This window comes from Lissotriton vulgaris, chromosome 5, assembly GCF_964263255.1.
Source record: "Lissotriton vulgaris chromosome 5, aLisVul1.2, whole genome shotgun sequence".
In the NCBI taxonomy this organism is placed as follows: Eukaryota; Metazoa; Chordata; class Amphibia; order Caudata; family Salamandridae; genus Lissotriton; species Lissotriton vulgaris.
Window position 1 is genome coordinate 873029785 of NC_141693.1, and position 18707 is coordinate 873048491.

Here is an 18707-nt window from a genome sequence, read left to right on the forward strand (position 1 = left end):
TGTTTGCTCTAAATAATTTGGATTCCTCTGAGACTTGACCTTCATAGAGGTAGTTTTACGATATACCTAGTTGGAGAGTAACTTCTAGACTCAGCAGATCCTTTCATCCTGTACTCACATTTGTATGTTCCTTTATTATCTACAGACATTTCCAAATTTATTGATGTTGCTTCTTACAGGTTCCTAGCTAGACACTGATAAGGTTATATCCCAAGGCTTCTCCAGAATTTTAAATGGTAACATAGCCTCAATTCAAAGGAGTGTCCATTTATTTGCTGCCGCCATACAGTGCTTTCTGCATACCAAAAACAGACATGCTTAAAACCAGTTTGCTCTACTGTGCTAAATTCCTGTACCCCGTGGGATTATATAGCTATGGAGTATATTCTATTAAATATTATAGAAAGCGTGCTTATATTTCCATTTATTTTTAGGGTTGCAGCATCAAAAATATAAGAAACCATTTTTTTGTGGTCGACATTTTAGAATAAAAGTTTAAAAACAGTAGAGTTCAATAATATGGTCAAGATGACTGGTAGCCTTAAAGTAAAGGTAGGATTAGGCATCCATCAGAAAAATGGAATAGAGTTGGTCTTACTTTCAGGATTAGAGTTAAAGTCACTGGTCAAGTGCTACGGTTAGCATCAGGTGTAGGGCTAGTGTTAAGATAACATTCAGGATTAGTGTTAAGATAGAAGCACGGCTAGGGATTGTATAACTGTTAGGGTTAGAGTTAAATTTCTTATAACAGTTTAACTATAATTGAGCAGTCAGTAGTAATCAGTGTTTTGTCATAGAAGGTCCCTACCAGAAAGGAGCTAGTATCTCTTAATTCCTCACAAAGGTACCCTCTGGGATTACAACATTTCCTCAAGGTACAATTGCTGGGGTAGGCATATGGTATAGGCCATCTAGCTATTAACTGTTTAGGTTGCCACACCGGGGTGATTTCAATGTGTAAGGTAAGCTAGACTGCTTTTTCTCAAAATTGTAGTGGCCTACCAAGCACAGACTGCCCTCACTAATGTTGGACTCCAGTCCACAGCAACTGTACTTTTTCTTTAGATAGTCCCCAGAAATGCATCAGCAATGAAAATGGAATCTACAAAGGCGTGCAGCTTATAAAAAAATTCTTTCTATCAAGCATGCATTGGTGTTGTCATTAAAGTTTGCTTGTCATTTTTGCGCCTAGTCATCGGCTGATCACATATTACATCACTCATGACATGGTCAGTGACAGCACTGATGGCATCTCAAATGATATCAATGATGGCATCATCCAGGGAGTGTAAGTGTTTAGTAAATGTTTCTGAGACCTAAAGATATATACTAAGCTACACCATAAGTTAAATTACTATTCTTTCTGTACTACGAATGAGAAATGCGTTCTCTAACATGTCATCTTAGTGGCTTTTTGACAGTCTGTATTAGTGTGTGAGTGGGTGGGTGGATGTGTGAGTGATGGCATGGCTGTGTGAGTGGCTGTATGGGCGAATAAGTGGGGGTGTAAGTAGCTGTATGGGTGAATACATGGGTGTGTAAGTAGCTGTATGGGTGAGTGAGTGGCTGTATCAGTGATCGACTGGGTTTATGAATGAGTGGTTTTATGGGTGAGTGAGTAGTTGTATGGGTGGGTGAGTGGGTTTGTGAGTGGCTATTCAGGTGACTGAGCAGCTGTGTAAGTGGCTGTATGGGTGAGTGAGTGGATGTTAGTGGCTGTATGGGTGAGTGAGTGGTTGTTTGGTTAACTGATTGGGTGTGTGAGTGGCTGTATTGGATAGTGAATGTTTGTGTGAGTGGCTATATGGGTGAGTGAGCGGTCATCCGAGTACGTTGGAATGAGTGAATGGGTATGTAAGGGGTTGTGACAGTATGTGAGTGGGCGTGTGAGTAGTTGTGTAGGTGTATCAGTTGGTCTGTTAAGATGCTGTATGGGTAAGTGACTGGCTATCTCAGTTATTGTATGATTAATTAAGTGGGTGTGTGAGCAGATACATGGGTGATTGTATGGCTGTGTAAGTTGTTATACAGCTGAGTAAGTGGTTGTATGAGTAACTGTATGAGTGAGTGGTTGTGTGAGTGGCTGTATGGGTGAGTGAGTGGGTATGTGAGTGATTGCATGGATAAGTGAGTAGGTTTGTGACAAGTTGTATGGAAATGTAAATAGGTGTGTGAATGGTTCTATGGGTGTGTGAGTGAGTGTGTGAAAGACTGTATGGGGTGTGAGTGGGTATGTGAGTGGTTCTATGGATTATATCATCCGTGATGTCATCAGTGACATAATTTGAGATGTTAATAGTGATGTAATATGTGAGGTCATAAGCAGTGCATTGCGAAGTGTAAGTTTTAGTTAGCCCAGGGAGCTATAACTGCCACATTTCTATAGATTTCACTGAGGAAAATCTGATCCTAGCTACAACGTCCCTGTAACATTTGTTTTTTTCAGTGAATTGCTAAGGTTTTTAAAAAGTCTATTTCATAACTATACCGTCCCTGTAGCCTTTGTTCTTTTCAGTGAATTTCTAAGGTCTTAATTCCTAATTATAAGTCCCTACAACCTTTGGTTTTTTTCGTGAATTTCGAAGATTTTTTCGAATTTTATTTCCTAACTTTAACCTGTAACCTTTGAGAGTGTGTGTGTGACTGGCTGTATAGGTCGGTGAGTGTAAGAGTCAGTGGCTGTAGGGGTCTGTGACTGGATGTGTGAGTTGTTTTGTGGATGTGAATGGATGTATGGGTCTGTGAGTGAGCGTGTGAGTTGCTGTATGAGTCTGTGAGTTGGTGCATGAGTGTCTGAGTGGGTGCTTACGTGTCTGACTGAGTGTCTGAATGGGTTTTTGAGTACCTCCATGTCTCTGAGTGGGCCTATGAGTCAGTGTGTGAGTCTCTGAGTGGGTCTGAGAGTCAGTTTGTGAGTCTCTGAATATGTCTGTGAGTGGGTTTGAGGGTGTAGCAGTGGTTTTGCAAGTGTGTGCATGAGTGTCTGAGTGGGTCTGTGAGTGGGTGTACGTGCCTGAGTGGGTCTGTGAGTAGGTGCATGAGTGTCTGAATGGGTTGTGAGTGGCTATGGAAGTGCCTAAATCGGTCTTTGAGCGGACGAATGAGTGCCTGATTGGGTATGAGGGTGTCTGAGTGGGTCTGTGCGTGAGATTCTGAGTGGGTTTGTGAGTGGATGCATGAGTGTCTGAGTGGCTCAATGAGTGTGTGTGTGTGTGTGAGAGTGTCTGATTCGGTCTGGGAGTGAGTGTGTGAGTGGGTCTGTGATTGGTTGTGAGTGTCTGATTAGGTCTTTGAGTGGGTGTGTGAGTGGGTCTGTGATTGGGTGTGTGAGTGCCTGAGTGTGTGAGTGGGTGTCTAAGTGTCTGTGTGGGTTTGTCTATAGCTGTGTGAGTGACTGGGCCACAACTGAACCTCACTTGCCCCTTTATCCAGCAAGAGTCCACAGTTTTGCACAAAAAATCTACCCAAGTGAGTATTTTCATCTGGGTAATTAGTCCCCGGGGCAGGCACACCTCCATTTTTAGTAAGAATCCCCAGGGAGGTGGTGGTCCTCAGGGCTCTTAGGAGCAGGTGGAAGGTGAAAATGTATATTTATGCCACAGATTTGCTGCTCTTTTTTGTAAGTGCCTTTTTTCTCTGGCAGGGTTTATCTGGTACCCCCAGGACTGGAGCTATTGGGCCTGGGTATTCCTACCCTGCCCATTTTTCTTTTTATTAGATGTTTTTTCTGGGAGTTTGCTGAAGCTGAGTCCCAAGATGGCTGCCAACATTTCCTGGTTGAAGTGTTGGCCGCCAACCAGTTCTCAGCACAAGATTGGGAAGGATCACGGGGCCTTCGCGTCCCTAGATATCCAAATTTGATTTTCTTTAAATATCTCAAAAACTACTGAACTGATTTACACCAATTTTCAGAAAGGTCGCTTTCGGATCAACAGCTACTTTCCTGCCGAAATTGGTGAAATTCTGCTCAGCGGTTTGGGTTGTAGTCCTGTCTAAAATTCCTAAGGATGTTAACATGGGAAACACACTTTTTGGAGCCCCCCCCCCTTTTCTCAGTCCCCGCTTGACAGATTGGCCCAAAACATTTTATGCACAACTAGAATCACTGGCTCACTTTTTTTGGTTAATTTCTTGAAGATTCGTTAAACTGCACCAAAGATATAGGCAAGTCAAAAAAACGACCGCCAGTAGCTAGTGTATTTATATATTTATATACAATACCTACTGGGTGGTAGGAAATTTGTGCTGGCATGGTGATTCCAAACAGAAATTTGACAAAAATTTGATTTTTTTGAAGAAATATTTTAGGTTTCCAGGGGATTCCGGGTAAGAAAATATTGGGGGATCCACACAAGCCACACCTCTCTTGACTCCCCAGAGGTCTAGTTTTCAGACTTGCCTGGGTTTAGTAGGTTTCCCTAGATGGCCCCCGAGCCCGGGAACAAAAACACCGGTGCACCATTTCAAAATCAGGTTGTTATATGATAGATAATTTTGATGCCTCCACAATACATTTTGGGCCCCTCCCTGCCATGGGCTCTTGGCCCACCCACACAAGTGAGGTACCATTTTTATTGGGAGACCTGGGGAAATGCTGGTTGGTAGGAAATCTGTGTTGGTCCAGTGATCCCACAACTTTCCCACACAGAAATGTAAAGAAATTGTAATTTCTTTGAGCAAAAGTTGAGTTTTGTAGGGGATTCTGAGTAAGAAAATTATGGGGGATCCATATAAACCATACCTCCCTGGACTCTCCCAGGTGTCTAGTTTTAAGAAATGTCTAGTTTTGGAAGGTTTCCCTGGATGGCCGCCAAGCCCGGTAATAAAAAGCCATATGACTCCCTCGCAAAACCATGTCTTTTTGTGATAGATAATTTTGAAGTCTCCACTGTATGATTTGGGCCTTTCCTGTTGCGGGCAATTAGGTCTACCCACACAAGTGAGGAACCATTTTTATTGGGAGATTTGGCGGAACACTAGGTTGTTGCAATTTTGTGGCTGCCCTGCAGATTCTAGAACTTTCCATCACAGATATCTGAGGTTTGTAAGGGATTCTGGGTAACAGAACCTGGTGAGAGCTACAGAAGTCACCCCCCTGGGTGTCTAGTTTTAAAAAAATGTACAGGTTTGCTAGGTTTCCATATGTGTCGGCTGAGCTGGGGCCCAACATTCACAGCTAGGCACATTGCAAAAAAAAGGGTCAGTTTTCTGTGGAAAAATGAGGTGTGGCACAGCGGCCAGGGTGCCTGACTCCGGACCACAGGGTCCACAGTTCGATCACCAGCTCCGGTGGCAGGTTAGTCCAGCACAATGTGACTCTGGGCAATAGCTTGCTTAATCTTCCAGACAGGCCCCAGCGCCGGGACACCTCCGTCGGAGGTAGCTTTGCGCTTTACAAATGCTGGCATTTTACGTTGTGTTTTGCACCATTTCCTGTCCACGCAAGTGAGGTGCCATGTTTAACGGGAGACAGGGGTTAATGCTGGGTGGGCGAAGGTTTGTGGCTCCCTGCGGATACCAGAACTTTTCATCACAGAAATGTGAGGGAAATTTGTTTTTTTGGACAAAGTTTGAGGTTGACAAGGGATTCTGGGTAACTGAACCGGGTGAAAGCCACATAAGTCACCCTATCTTGGGTTTCTCATTTTCAAAAATGTACAGGTTTGCTAGGTTCCCCTAGGTGTGGGCTGGCCTAGGGCCCAAAATCCACAGCTAGGCACATTGTTAAAAAAGGGTCTGTTTTCTTCTGAAAAATGTGATGTGTCCAAGTTGCGTTTTGGTCAGTTTCCTGTCACAGGCACTAGGTCTACCCCCACAAGTGAGGTACCATTTTTATTAGAAGACTTGGCGCAATGCTGGGCTGTTGGAATGTTGTGGCTTTCCACAGATTCCAGAACTTTCCATCACAGAAATGTGAGGAAAATGTGTTTTTTTACAAAGTTTGAGGGTTGCAAGGCTTTCTGGGTAACAGACTATGTGAGAGCCACACAAGTCACCCCATCCTGAATTCCCCTAGGTGTCTAGTTTTCACAAATGTGCAGGTTTACTAGGTTTTCCTAGGTGCTGGCTGAGCTAGGCCCCAAAATCCTCAGCTAGGCCCATTGCAAAAAAAGGGTCAGTTTTCTGTGGAAAAATGTGATGTGTCCATGTTGTGTTATGGGAACATTTCCTGATGCTGGCACTAGGCCTACCCACACAAGTGAGGTACAATTTTAATTGGGAGACTTTGGAAAATGCTGGGTGGGAGTAAGTTTGTGGCTCTCCACAGATTCCAGAACTTTCCATCACAGAAATTAGAGGAAATGTGGTTTTTTGGACAAAGTTTGAGGTTTACTAGGGAATCTGTGTAACAAAACCTGGTGAGAGCCACACAAGTCACCCCATTCTGGATACCCTCTGTGTCTAGTTAAAAAAAAATGTACGTTTGCTAAGTTTCCATAGTTTGGGCTGAGCTAGGATCCAAAATCCACAGCTGGCACATTACGAAATAAGGTTCAATTTTCACTGGAATAATGTGATGTGTCCACGTTGCATTTGGGCCATTTCCTGTCACAGAAACTAGGCCTACCCACACAGTTCCATTTTAATCAGAAGACTTGGGGGGATGCTAGGTAGGTGGAAGTTTGTAGCCCCCCAGATTCCAGAACTTTCCATCACAGAAATGTAAGGAAAATGTGATTTAAAAAAAAACTAATTTTGAGGTTTGCAAGAGATTCTGGGTAACATAACCTGTGAAAGCCACACAAGTCACCCCATCCTGGGTTCTCATGAGTGTTTAGTTTTTAAAAATGTACAGGTTTTTTAGGTTTCCTTAGTTGCTTGCTGAGATAGGGCCCAAAATCTACAGGTAGGCACTTTGCATTAAAACAAAGGATCAGTGTTCTGTGAAAAAATGTGATGCATCCATATTGCGCTTTGACCCCTTTTCTGTTCTGGGTATTAGGCCTACCCACAATAGTGAGGTACTGTTTTTATTGGGAGCCTTAGGGAAACACAGAATAGTAGAACTAGTGTTATTACCAGTTGTCTTTCTATGCATTTCTGTCTTCCAAATGTAAGACGGTGTGTAAAAAAGAAGACATGTTGAAAATGCCCCCTAAATCACATGCCACTATGGCTGCCCACACATTTAGAGATGTGCAAATAACCACTACTTCTATACTCCATATCTTATTCTCATTTTGGAAATACATAAGTTTTTTAATACTTATTTTTTACATCTTTATATTTTACCAAATGAATTGCTGTATACCCGGTACACAATGAAAAACCGTTGCAAGGTGCGGCTCAGTTATTGGCTCTCGGTATCTCGGGTTCTTGGTGAACCTACAATTCTGAGATAGCCCCGCAACCAGAAGGGACCCACAGACATAACAGTGTATTGCTTTAAAAAATCTAGCATAGTTACAGGTGAAAATGTAGCCACAAATGTCTCTTTTTTTAACCCTTTCCCTGCTGCCGTCGCCAATGGCCGACGACAGCACTACCTCCCCAGTGCTGCCGTCGGCCATTGGCCGACGGCATTCCACCCGCGCAAGAAAACGCCCGCACCGCGGCGGTAATTCCGGGTTAAACTCAATTTCAATATTTGTTTATTCCAACTGTTACTTTCCATAGAATGTTGTCTTCTTTTCAGAAATGTTGAACTTTCCGGGATCCATTATTGGTTTCACACTCATTTCTGTCACTAACTGGAAGGAGCTTGAAAGCAGAAAAAATAAGAAAAATAGGTTATGTCCCTGTAAAATGCCAAAACTGCGTAGAAAATTATGGTTTTCTGACAAAAGTCTGTCTGTTCCTGAAAGCTGGGATGATGGTAATTTTATCACCACAAACCCTTCATTGATACCATTTGCAGGGAAAAACAGACGCTTGTCATCTGCAGCACTTTCTTCCCATATTCCCTAAAACCCCAGAATTTAGCTGTATTTTCCCAATTTTCAGTTCCCTCCAGGGAAATCAACGAACCTTGGGTACTTTTAGAATCCTCATGATGATGGAAGAAAAGAATGCAAATTAGGAATGGATACCTGATGTGGACAAAAAGGTGTATGGGGCCTAAGCTAGAACTACCCCAAATAGCCAAGAAAGGACGCGGTACAGGGGTGAATAGGCCTTGCAGCTTAGGGGTTAAATGTGGTTTGACTGCCACCCTTTTCATGACGGGCTCACTGCCTTGATAAGGGCAGTGGATATGTAGGTCGTAATATATGCTCGGCGGTGCCAGCATCTGCACCGCCGGCATATTGAGGCCGGTTGCAGACCACTGGTACAGTGGGATCCTTGATCCCGGCAGGGCCAGCGGTCTCATGACGGTCCGACTGCCACACTCCAAATACAGCGTATGGACCCGCAGGGGTGGCCGTGATCAGACCTCTACAGCTAGACGCTGTACTCGTAATAAGGCCCTAAATCATTAGCTATTTATTGAATTTCATATAATACATTTAAAAAAAAATCATTTTAGAAACAAAATTTCACAAACCCGTGGCATTAAATAAAATAAAAATGTAAAAAAGTAAAACAAAAGAATATATAATTATTTACGAATTGATAAATTACATATGAATATCAGTTAAAATAAATATTCTGTATTTTATCTTCCCAACCTAGTCCCACGATTCAAATAATAATACTGCATTCAAACATACGTGCAATAAACTTATAAAAACTAAATTAAACTCAAAGACATAAAACAGTACAAGTACACAATAATGAAAAACATTTCATTGACAAAAAATAATTAACACTAAATAAAAAGTCATTTATTTGAATAACCTTTACACCCCATTCCCCAACAAACTCAGCAACTCGCAACTAAAATGTAGCCTACATTACTATTAAACTATTTACAAAGTAACAATCAAATAATTAATTTGCAATTAAAAACGAATTAACATTAATTTTTAATTATGTATAACTTAATTAATTTCCCACCCTATAACCCATAACTCTACAAATCCAATGGCCTGCTACTAAAATATCTTACTATTACTAATAAATAAACTAAAATCAAGGATAAAGTTACTATTTTGAAATCAAATTATAATGAAAAAAATGAATGATTTGCATATTTGAAAATCAATTAAAAAACCCAATTAACAATAAAAAAGTAATACCATCAAATGTACAAATATTTCTGATTTTGTAAATCATCCGACCCAATCCCCCTACAAATCCAACAACCTGCTACAACACTATAAATTACTAATACCATATAAAAATACATTTCAAAATCACTTAAGATTACGAACTATAATTTATAAAATAATAAAATGTATACCAAAAATATTTACACCTAAAATTAGTATAAACTGAAACACTATACCATAATTAAAAAACTATATTTTGTCACAACTGTATTACTAAAAACAATATTAAAAACAACAATGTTCTTGTAACAGTATTATTTATATTCTTGACAACAATAACATAAGAGTTGGTTGTTGTTTTTGTTGGGGGGGTTCCCAGTATCGCTTTATTTATTTTTGCCGTTCGTCAAAGTATTTAAGCATGATCATAAATTACATACATGTTTATAACAAACTGTACATCTCTCCCAAGTATTGTCTGCATCTGAAGGTACATGATGTCCCCCCGTTAGTTGGGTTGCACATTTGTAAATGCAGTTCGTATCCTTTCACAGTAGTGGCTGCTACCGGACCCGGGTGGTGGGGTAGGGGAGGTGGGAAGGGCGAAAAAGAAAAAAAATAGAATACTTACTTGTGATGGCCAGCCGCCGTCTCTCCTCCGTCATCTTCTTCCTGACTCCGATCCCCACAGTAGGATGCAGGAAGCACCCGGGACACAGCCTCCCAATAGCCACTCACGACACTGCAATGCAGCATTGTGATTGGTCTGAGCGCCGTGGATCCGCATGAGAGCATGGCCATGTACTCCACGCAGGCTGTAATGCAGCCTGCATGGAGAAGATGCGAAGTGCACATGAATGTTTGATAAACAGTCATGTGCACTTAGGAGTGGGCAAACCACTCCTCCCCAGCTTCTCTGTCGTCGGAGCAGCCCCATCCCAAACGCAAAACTGAAGCAGAAAGAAACATAAAATATTTAGTTTCCTTTACTTCACTGCTGCAAAGCAGTGGGGCGACGCTCCTCCGGCTCAGCTGAGGAGCCACCACTGTGACAATGCGATCTGTTTTTGGGCCTGAGGGAACAAGTTGGAGCTGAGGCCCGTAATAAGAGATGGTTGTTTATAATTAGTCTGGGGCGGCTCCTCCATGTGGGCGGAGGAGCGTCACCCCACTGCTTTATCACTGTGCGAGAAGCAGAAACATAAAATCGTATTATAAATTTCAATTCATGTTTCTGCTTCTCACACTGCGAGAAAGCAGTAGGTTTGTTTGGGGGCGGGAGGGTGGATGGTGCTGCTCTAGGGCAGAGGAGGAGTGGCTTACCCACTCTGAGGGCGCTGACTGTTTGGCCCCAGGGCCGACCATACCAGTCATAAGCACTCTCCCTTTTCTCCACTTAGGCTGCATGCAGCCTACATGGAGAAACTGGCCTCCCCATAGACTCCTGTGTGATCAGAGTCCCAGCCAATCATGACGCTGCATTGCAGCGTTGTGATTGGCTGATGGGAGGGAGGCTCCCTGCTTCCTGTGAGGAGCAGAGAGAGTAGCAGACGTGACGCGGGACTAGACCGGGCTGGCGAAGGTGAGTTAAACTTTATTTTTTTAATTAAACCTCCTCCCCTTCCGACACTCCCCCCCCCCCCCACTCGCAAGTCATCGGCCGCGACTGCAATTAGTAGCAACATCTTGGCGATTTCCTCGTTCCTAGAATTTCCTGTACATTCGAAATAACCCCTAGTAGGATGTTGTTTACAACTGCTACTATTTATGGGCATTTGAAATAAAGTTTCACAGTGTACCGGATCTCATGAGCTAATACATATTAAAATGCTTCCCACCTTTTCAGGCCACGAAGCTCTTCCAGAGGAAACTGTGCGGATTTCAAGGAGCCCCAGACTGTGGCACAACTCACAAAACACATCCAGAACCTCAAGAGGAAAATCAGGAAATACGAAGAACGATTTGAACAAGAAAGAAAATATCGAGTAAGTGCAAGTAACTGTGGAAAATGGAAATAGGTTATTTACTCCACAAACCGAAGTTTCTGTGCTGGCGGCGTTCCCCAAAAGAAATGTATACGTTAGTCTAACTTGGCGAAAATGATTTATAAATACAGGTGTAGCAGATTTCACAGCACCAGTCTCTGCGAATATTTTCATGTGCAGGTTGTATTTATCACTGCAAAAAATCTGGCATTTTAGCGTATTTTGTATATTTGTAGGCCTAAGATTGGGGCAATATAAGAAGTAAAACCTAAAGATAGACATATAGACCTTCAATAATATCGACTGTAAGATAATATCATTCATGTAAGTAAATGTTGCCTTAGAGTAGTTAGTCTACTTTCCCTGTATTTCCTTGCCTTGATAATCTTGTTCAAGTCGCTGTTTTGCAGTCAAGTTTCTGTTGCAAGTTGATATTGTTATCAGTATCTTAAAAGGTTGTTTTCAGGCAGTGGTGTAGCAGGCTGTCATGGGCCCTAATGTAAGGTCATGTAAATGGGCCACCCTGTCAATATCTGGGTGGTACAATACAGCAAAAATTGGTTGCAGAGGGGTCCCTTATGCCCCTGTGCCCTGGTATGACGGCACCTGCCTGCACCATCAATAGCTACACCCCTGTTTCCATGGCTGCATCAAAGAAGAAGGCTTTACAAATGTGGAGAACCCCACTCCCCCAAAATGTATGACTAAGTGGGTAGTCTCAAACATTTATACCCTGGGGTACCTCTAACTGCACACCTTCTCCAGTTAGGTGTAAGTGGTGCAGAATGTGTAGTAAGTGCCCACAATACCTACTTTCATTCAAGGACTGTAGGACAGAAGGTGTCTTAACACGCAAAAATGTTTTACCACTATGGAAATATGGAGAAAATGATATTTGCAATTACACAGTTATCTAAAGTCTATGGCTGTGGATCGGGGGACCCCTTCCCATTTGCAAGTGCTTTACCACCCTTCTGTGAACGGTGGTAAACTGTGACTGTTTGCGGTTGCAAACAGTCGCAGATGTTTAGTACATCTGGTCCATAGTATCTGGATTAGTATGAAAAGTTTGGGTGTCCATATAATTCTTAAAAAATATGTATTTAAGAGCGGTTTGGAAAAGCCTTCTGGTCGATGTATCTCTTCTATACTGAGAAATCACAGAATACACTTTGCTTCTCTTTGGACGTGTCTTTTATTACGGTAGAGCTGCAATAAAGCTTCAGAGTGTAGAGATAGCAATGCAGCTTCTTGTTTAATTTGTCGTGGATGCAGGAGGCTCAAGTTTCAATCTCAATTTCATCTCTTTGCAAATTGTATGATCCTGGGCAAATCACCTCAGTGTCCCACCTAAGTCAAATTCCTCTTTTGTCCCAAAAATGCCTAGACGGGCGCTAATCATTAACATCTGATGCCATACAAAAACAGCAGATTTTTTTTATAATATGAGTGGTTCGACGTGCGAAATCAAAAAATTTAGAATATTTGATCAGATATCTTCTGCTTCTTGGGACATGAACTTTGGGCATGCAGTCTCATTAGGGAAGAAACAAAGAAAGAAATGTGTGCTCCAGGTCAAGAAGGTTGACTTAGCCACCACACACAAACTACAGATCGTGGATTAATAGCTGGCCATATTGGACTTTCTAAGAGTGCGTCTTTGAACCACATAACCATTGCCTTTTGTAAGCATCTACTGGCAATCTCAAAGGTTGCCTTAGTTATATGGTTCTCAAAACTAGAATAGAGTGCCAGAAAATCCTTTTGCACATCGAAGTGATAGCAAATTGCAGCCTAATTTCCATTTCGCCAAACGCAGAAAACAATTTGGGTGTGCTTAAGCAGGTCTGAACTGTCTGCATCACCACAGGTTTTATTAATATTTTTTTGTGGTGTGTTACTTTTTACCACTATTTACTTAAAACTGTCTTAAAACATGTGAGAAAATGTTGCACGCCAGGGGTGACACCTCATAAAAGGTCTGGATATTTCATTAGAGGGAGTTCAGACCTTTATCTGCAATTGCATTATATTATTTTACCACACTTTATATAATGTCTAGGGCAAAGAAAGCTTACTGATCATTGAAATTTCAAAGACCACTAGGCACTGCTGTTGCACGACTATCCAATTTGATTCAATGCTCGCCTATTAGCCAAGCCCTTAGACCGCCCTACTCACCCCACAAGCCTCATTCTGGGGAGTACTAGCACTTCTTTTCCCCATTTAAAGCACTGGATGTTCGTATATCTATTAGACTTTTGGAAAACAAATATGTTTATGGATTTTAAATACCACTTAGGGCAAGTAATGCAAATATTGAAATATTTGAGTAAGAATCTACTTGAAGAACGCCCACCACGTTTCACATCTTATCTTTTCTTGGTCTTCTTCCCTGAATAGAGTTTTATGTCATGTTGTGCTCTGTAGCACCAACAGCTGGAACTATCGTGATATATCTATATATAACGTATGTATGCATGTATATGAAGTTCCGTTTTTCGTTTCTCTTTGTCCAAACAGACGGACGCAGACCCAAGATTCGGTGCAATACTTTATTTAATGAAGATAACGCCCTGCACCACCGCCATGACGCGTTTTGGGCAACATAGTGCCCATATATATATATATATATATATATATATATATATATATATATATATATATATATATATATATATATATATATATATATATATATGAAAAACAAACATCAACGCAGCTCTGTGTTTAGGAGATTAGCATATGACACATTGATCAAAAAACTAGGTCAAAACTGTGGTATCGTGATAAAAAAATCCGATAAAGGGGGAAACCTTGTTTTATGGCCTAAAAAACAGTATATAGCTGAAGCTGAGAAACAACTAGGCAGTGAACAATGTAACCAGAAAGCCACATTCAAAGAATATGAGAATGCTAGAATGACCTTGGAAATAATGTTAGCTCAGTGGAGAAGGGAGGGCCTGATATCCAATGATGAAAGTAAATATCTATTTAAAGAACACCCAGTACTGCCTGTTTTGTATCTTATTCCTAAGATACATAAGCAGGTAACGCCAGTTCCTGGTAGGCCCATCATCTCTGCCATAGACAGCGCCAGCGAAAACATTGGTCAATACATCGACCACTTCTTGCAAGATCTGGTAAAATCCCTCCCAAGTTTTGTAAAGGACACTGGGGACTTTTTGACAAAAAATAAAAAGATGTAGAGTGGTCTAATGATCTGTGTCTAATAACTTTAGACATAGAATCCTTGTATACAAGTATCAACCATACACAAGGACTAGAGGCGATTAAACATTTCTTAGCAACTAGACCTATTGAACTCTACGCACACAACAAAATGATTGTTGAATTGATTAGCTGGTGTTTACACAATAATTTTTTCCTCTTCAACAACACATTGTTCAAACAACTGAGGGGAGTCGCTATGGGGGCCTGTTTCTCCCCCAGCTACGCGTGTTTACACGTGGGCTGGTACGAGGAACGGGTCCTTAGGCGCCAATATAGGTCAGTATACAAGCAACAAATGGCGTTGTATCTTCGATTCATCGACGATGTTTTTATCATTTGGCGCGGCGATATGTCATCCGCACAGGAATTCGTAGATGACATAAACAACAATGACCTCAATTTAACTTTCACTTCCCACACCCACACTACCCAAATAGAGTTCTTGGATGTTAAACTTCAGGTCATCAACAACAGACTACATAGTACTTTACATAGAAAAACCACGGCTGCTAATATCACATTACACGCCAACAGTTCACATCCGAGGCACCTCATCGCTAGTATACCTTATGGTGAGGTCCTTAGACTCAAACGCATTTGTAGTGATGAGAATGATTTTCGGAAGTGTGTTGAAGACATGTGTGTTAGGTTAAGAACAAGAGGCTACAGCAATAAACTCATTAATGAGGCTATTAGCAAATTTGACAAACGCCCAAGAACCAGTTTATTCAAAGAGGGGCCTATCCAATCTACATCTGGAGATACGAATACCAATTCTGATAACCCCAGATTAATCTTGATCTATTCACGACAAGAAAGGAAAATTAGAGCTATTGTCCAAAAACACTGGCCCATTGTCCTCACAGATAATGTCCTGGGTGACCGGTTAACCACTCCCCCTGTTGCTACTTTCAGAAAAGGCAGATCCATGGGCAATGACTTGGATAAAAATTCCCCAGAGACGATAAAACCGACACCTTGGTTACAACCTCAAAGGGTTTTAAAAAATGCACTGTTTGTCGTGCTTGTAAATTCTGTTGCAATAAGTCAACCTATCAGACCCCATTCAATACTACCCCTATTGCTATCAAGGGGAGCTTCAATTGTAAAACAGATTTTGCTGTTTATATCCTGACGTGTACCTGTGGCTTAAATTATGTGGGAAGCACAAAGCTACAGGTACACGTCAGGATATTACAACACTTGAGGGCCATCCTCCATAACGATGTTGCCTATCCTGTGGCAAGGCACTTTTCCAAATGCCACAACAAAGACATCAATTGCCTTTCTTATTTTGTCATTGCCGCCGTTCCAAAATGTAAAAGAGGCGGCAATAGAGAAAGGAAACTCAGCAGCTGGAGACTAAATTCATCTTAGAACTAGATAGTAAATGGCCACGGGGTCTGAACAACTCGAAGGATATGTATACATACTTGTAAACAGCATACAACAGTAACAATTCCTATTAGATATATATACATGTTTGCACCGTTGTGTATCATAGGGATACTGCATTTGCACTTTACCTTTTGCCCATGGATATACAGAGTAGTTCTGCCATTTTTACTCTTTTTACTCTTTTGACTCTCTTCATTGTCTCTATATTATTAATACAATTTTATATTGACTATGTTGACAAGATGTATCTTTCATGGCATATTTTAAACATCTTATGGACATTTGTAATACAGGTTTTTATATCCGACTGGAGAAAACCATTTTTTATATATGTAATTGACTTGCTATGAATTTTGGATATTGTCGAGTATGTTAATATAAAATGCACACAGTACACTTTATATTTATTATCTTTGCACCATTGCACATTATTTAGCACTTTTTCATAACTTTGCACTATTCACAGTTAAGTAGTACTTAAGCGTATTTCAAGTGATTGTCTGAATGAAGGGGATTTAAAATATATAAAGATATTAAATAAATAAGATTTTGACAAATTTGTTCACTGTTGTATTTTAACATACATCCTGATAGGATAGTAGTGTAAATATATCAAATGAAGATTGATCCTGTCATATGATATTCAGCTCATTGAATGTGTACAATTTTGCCTTTTGTTAAATCAAGCATTTGATTTATTATGGAATTCATAAATGCATTTAAGCAGTTATTTTCAATGTAAGACTCCGGGAGATCACAAGATACATGGTAGTCTTTTGTTCCTTTTCATTCATCACGTGACTTGTAGTCCACGCAAACAAGGGGGTGTGCGCACGGTGGTAAAAGATGCATAAAAAGTAACAGTGACGTGATATATGCTGAATGTGATCAAGGGCTCCCGAAGCCCGAAACGCGTCGTTGCAGGCTGCGTGGGAAACGCAAATAAACGAACATCTTGCCTGAATTGCTGTGGTGGTCTGAGTTCCTTCTTCGCCGGGAAACGGAAGTGGTGGGAATTGTTTGGTGTATATGATCAAGGCCGTTTTTTGACGGCCGAAACGCGTCATGCCGATGGCGAGGGAAAAATAAAACCACTTTTGATATAACGTCTTGGTGTTGTGGAGATCTGTACCTGAGGGACGTGTGGGGAGCCACATCGCAGGACCTTGTTTCTATATATATATATATATATATATATATATATATATATCCTACTGGCGGTCGCCAGTAGGTAGTTATAGTTAGGATTTTTTTCAATGTTAAATCTCAAAATTCTATTTGGAATAACTTTGGCACCAGTTGACGAATCTGCCTGAAAATTTCCTCAAAATGGCCTCGTTGAGTTCCGGTCTTTCCCTGAAAGTTTGGGGGGGATTTGTCAAGCGGGGGCCGAGATAAAAGGGGGGTCCCAAAACGCGTTTTCCCCATGTTAATTTCCATAGGGCGGTCGATTTCACTTTTAGCTCGAACGGCTGAATGGATTTACACCAAACTTGGCAAAATTGTAGGGACTAGTAGCCCGATGTGCCTTTGCTATGTCTCAAGATATGTGCTCCAGTGGATTTTGAGTACTTTTAGTTTAAAAAAAATATATATATCTATAGGCGCGCCCCGGTACGCGCTCCGGGGAGCGCACCGGGCGCGCCACGTGACTTGCGCGCAGAAAGCTGATTGGCTCTTGGGTGTCTGTAAACATTCTAAACAGTCTGGAGCGGCCGCCATCTTGTGTCTCAGTAAAATCGAGACACAAGAGTTGGAAAAAACAAAGAGGCAAATGACCATAAGGGGGCAGAGTAGACCCCCTCTGACCCCCTAGGTTTGATGTGGGGGCTAAAATAGGGTCCTGCGGGGCATTTAAAAAATATTTTTTTTTCGATTTGCGCGGGGGGAGCGTCCGGTACGCGCTCCGGGAAGCGCACAGGGGAGCGAAGCACGGGGAAAATCCAGGACCATATTTATGAAGGCCTTGCGCTGCCAGTTTTGCGCCGCCTGTGCGTCACTTTTTGTGACGCACCAGCGGTGTAAAAAAATGCGCCTTGTTACACTATATTTAAAAAGTGACGCATCTACCTAGATGCGTCACTTTTTAAATATAGCGCAACAAGGCGCATTTTTTTACACCGCTGGTGCGATGCGTCACTTTTCTGTGCGCACTCCTTATGACATTCCAGATGTGTCATATTTAATGTATGACGAATCATGTCGCAAGGAGTTACAGATACGTCAGTATTTCTGACATATCTGTAAACATAAAAGTGACGCGAGGCAGGCGCAAGATTTTGACACAACAGCATCCTAAAAGTGACGCAGTGAAATCTCATAGATTTCACTGCGTCGTTATTACCAAGCTTTTTGCGGGGGAATGCCCCCTCTGCATACATTATACCTGACGCAGATATAATGTGGCGCAGTGTTTTAAAAAGTGACCCATGTACCTAGATGCGTCACTTTTTAAAAATAGCGCAACGAGGTGTATTTTTTTACACCGCTGGTGCGATGCGTCACTTTTCTGTGTGCACTCCTTACGACATTCCAGATGTGATATATTTAATGTATGACGAATCATGTCACAAGGAGTTACAGATACGTCAGTATTTCTGACGTAAAAGTAAACATAAAAGTGACGCATTGCTGGAGTGCGTCACAAAAGTGACGCAACTCCAGTAATGCGTACTTTCACAAGGGGAAAGCACCATCGCACCAGCGGTGTAAAAAAATGCGCCTTGTTGTGCTATATTTAAAAAGTGACGCATCTAGGTAGATGGGTCACTTTTTAAAACCCTGCGCCACATTATACCTGCGTCAGGTATAATGTATGCAGAGGGGGCGTTCCCCCGTAAAAAGCTTGGTAATAGCGACGCAGTGAAATCTATGAGATTTCACTGCGTCACTTTTAGGATGCTGTTGCGTCAAAATTTCGCGCCTGCCTCACAGTAGCTGTAAGACTGACGCAAGACCTTTCACATGGTGCTTTCCCCATGTGAAAGGACGCATTACT

At 41.6% G+C, this 18707-nt stretch overlaps 1 protein-coding gene across 2 annotated transcripts in view; it reads left to right on the forward strand.

Moving 5' to 3' along the window:
• FAM13C (family with sequence similarity 13 member C) overlaps positions 1-18707 on the forward strand; it is an 866698-nt gene that overhangs the window by 608280 nt on the left and 239711 nt on the right. For both annotated transcript variants that reach the window (XM_086922448.1, XM_086922449.1), the window contains exon 8: positions 10939-11077. In XM_086922448.1, the coding sequence (XP_086778574.1) occupies positions 10939-11077 (139 nt within the window). The remainder of the gene's footprint in view (positions 1-10938; positions 11078-18707) is intronic.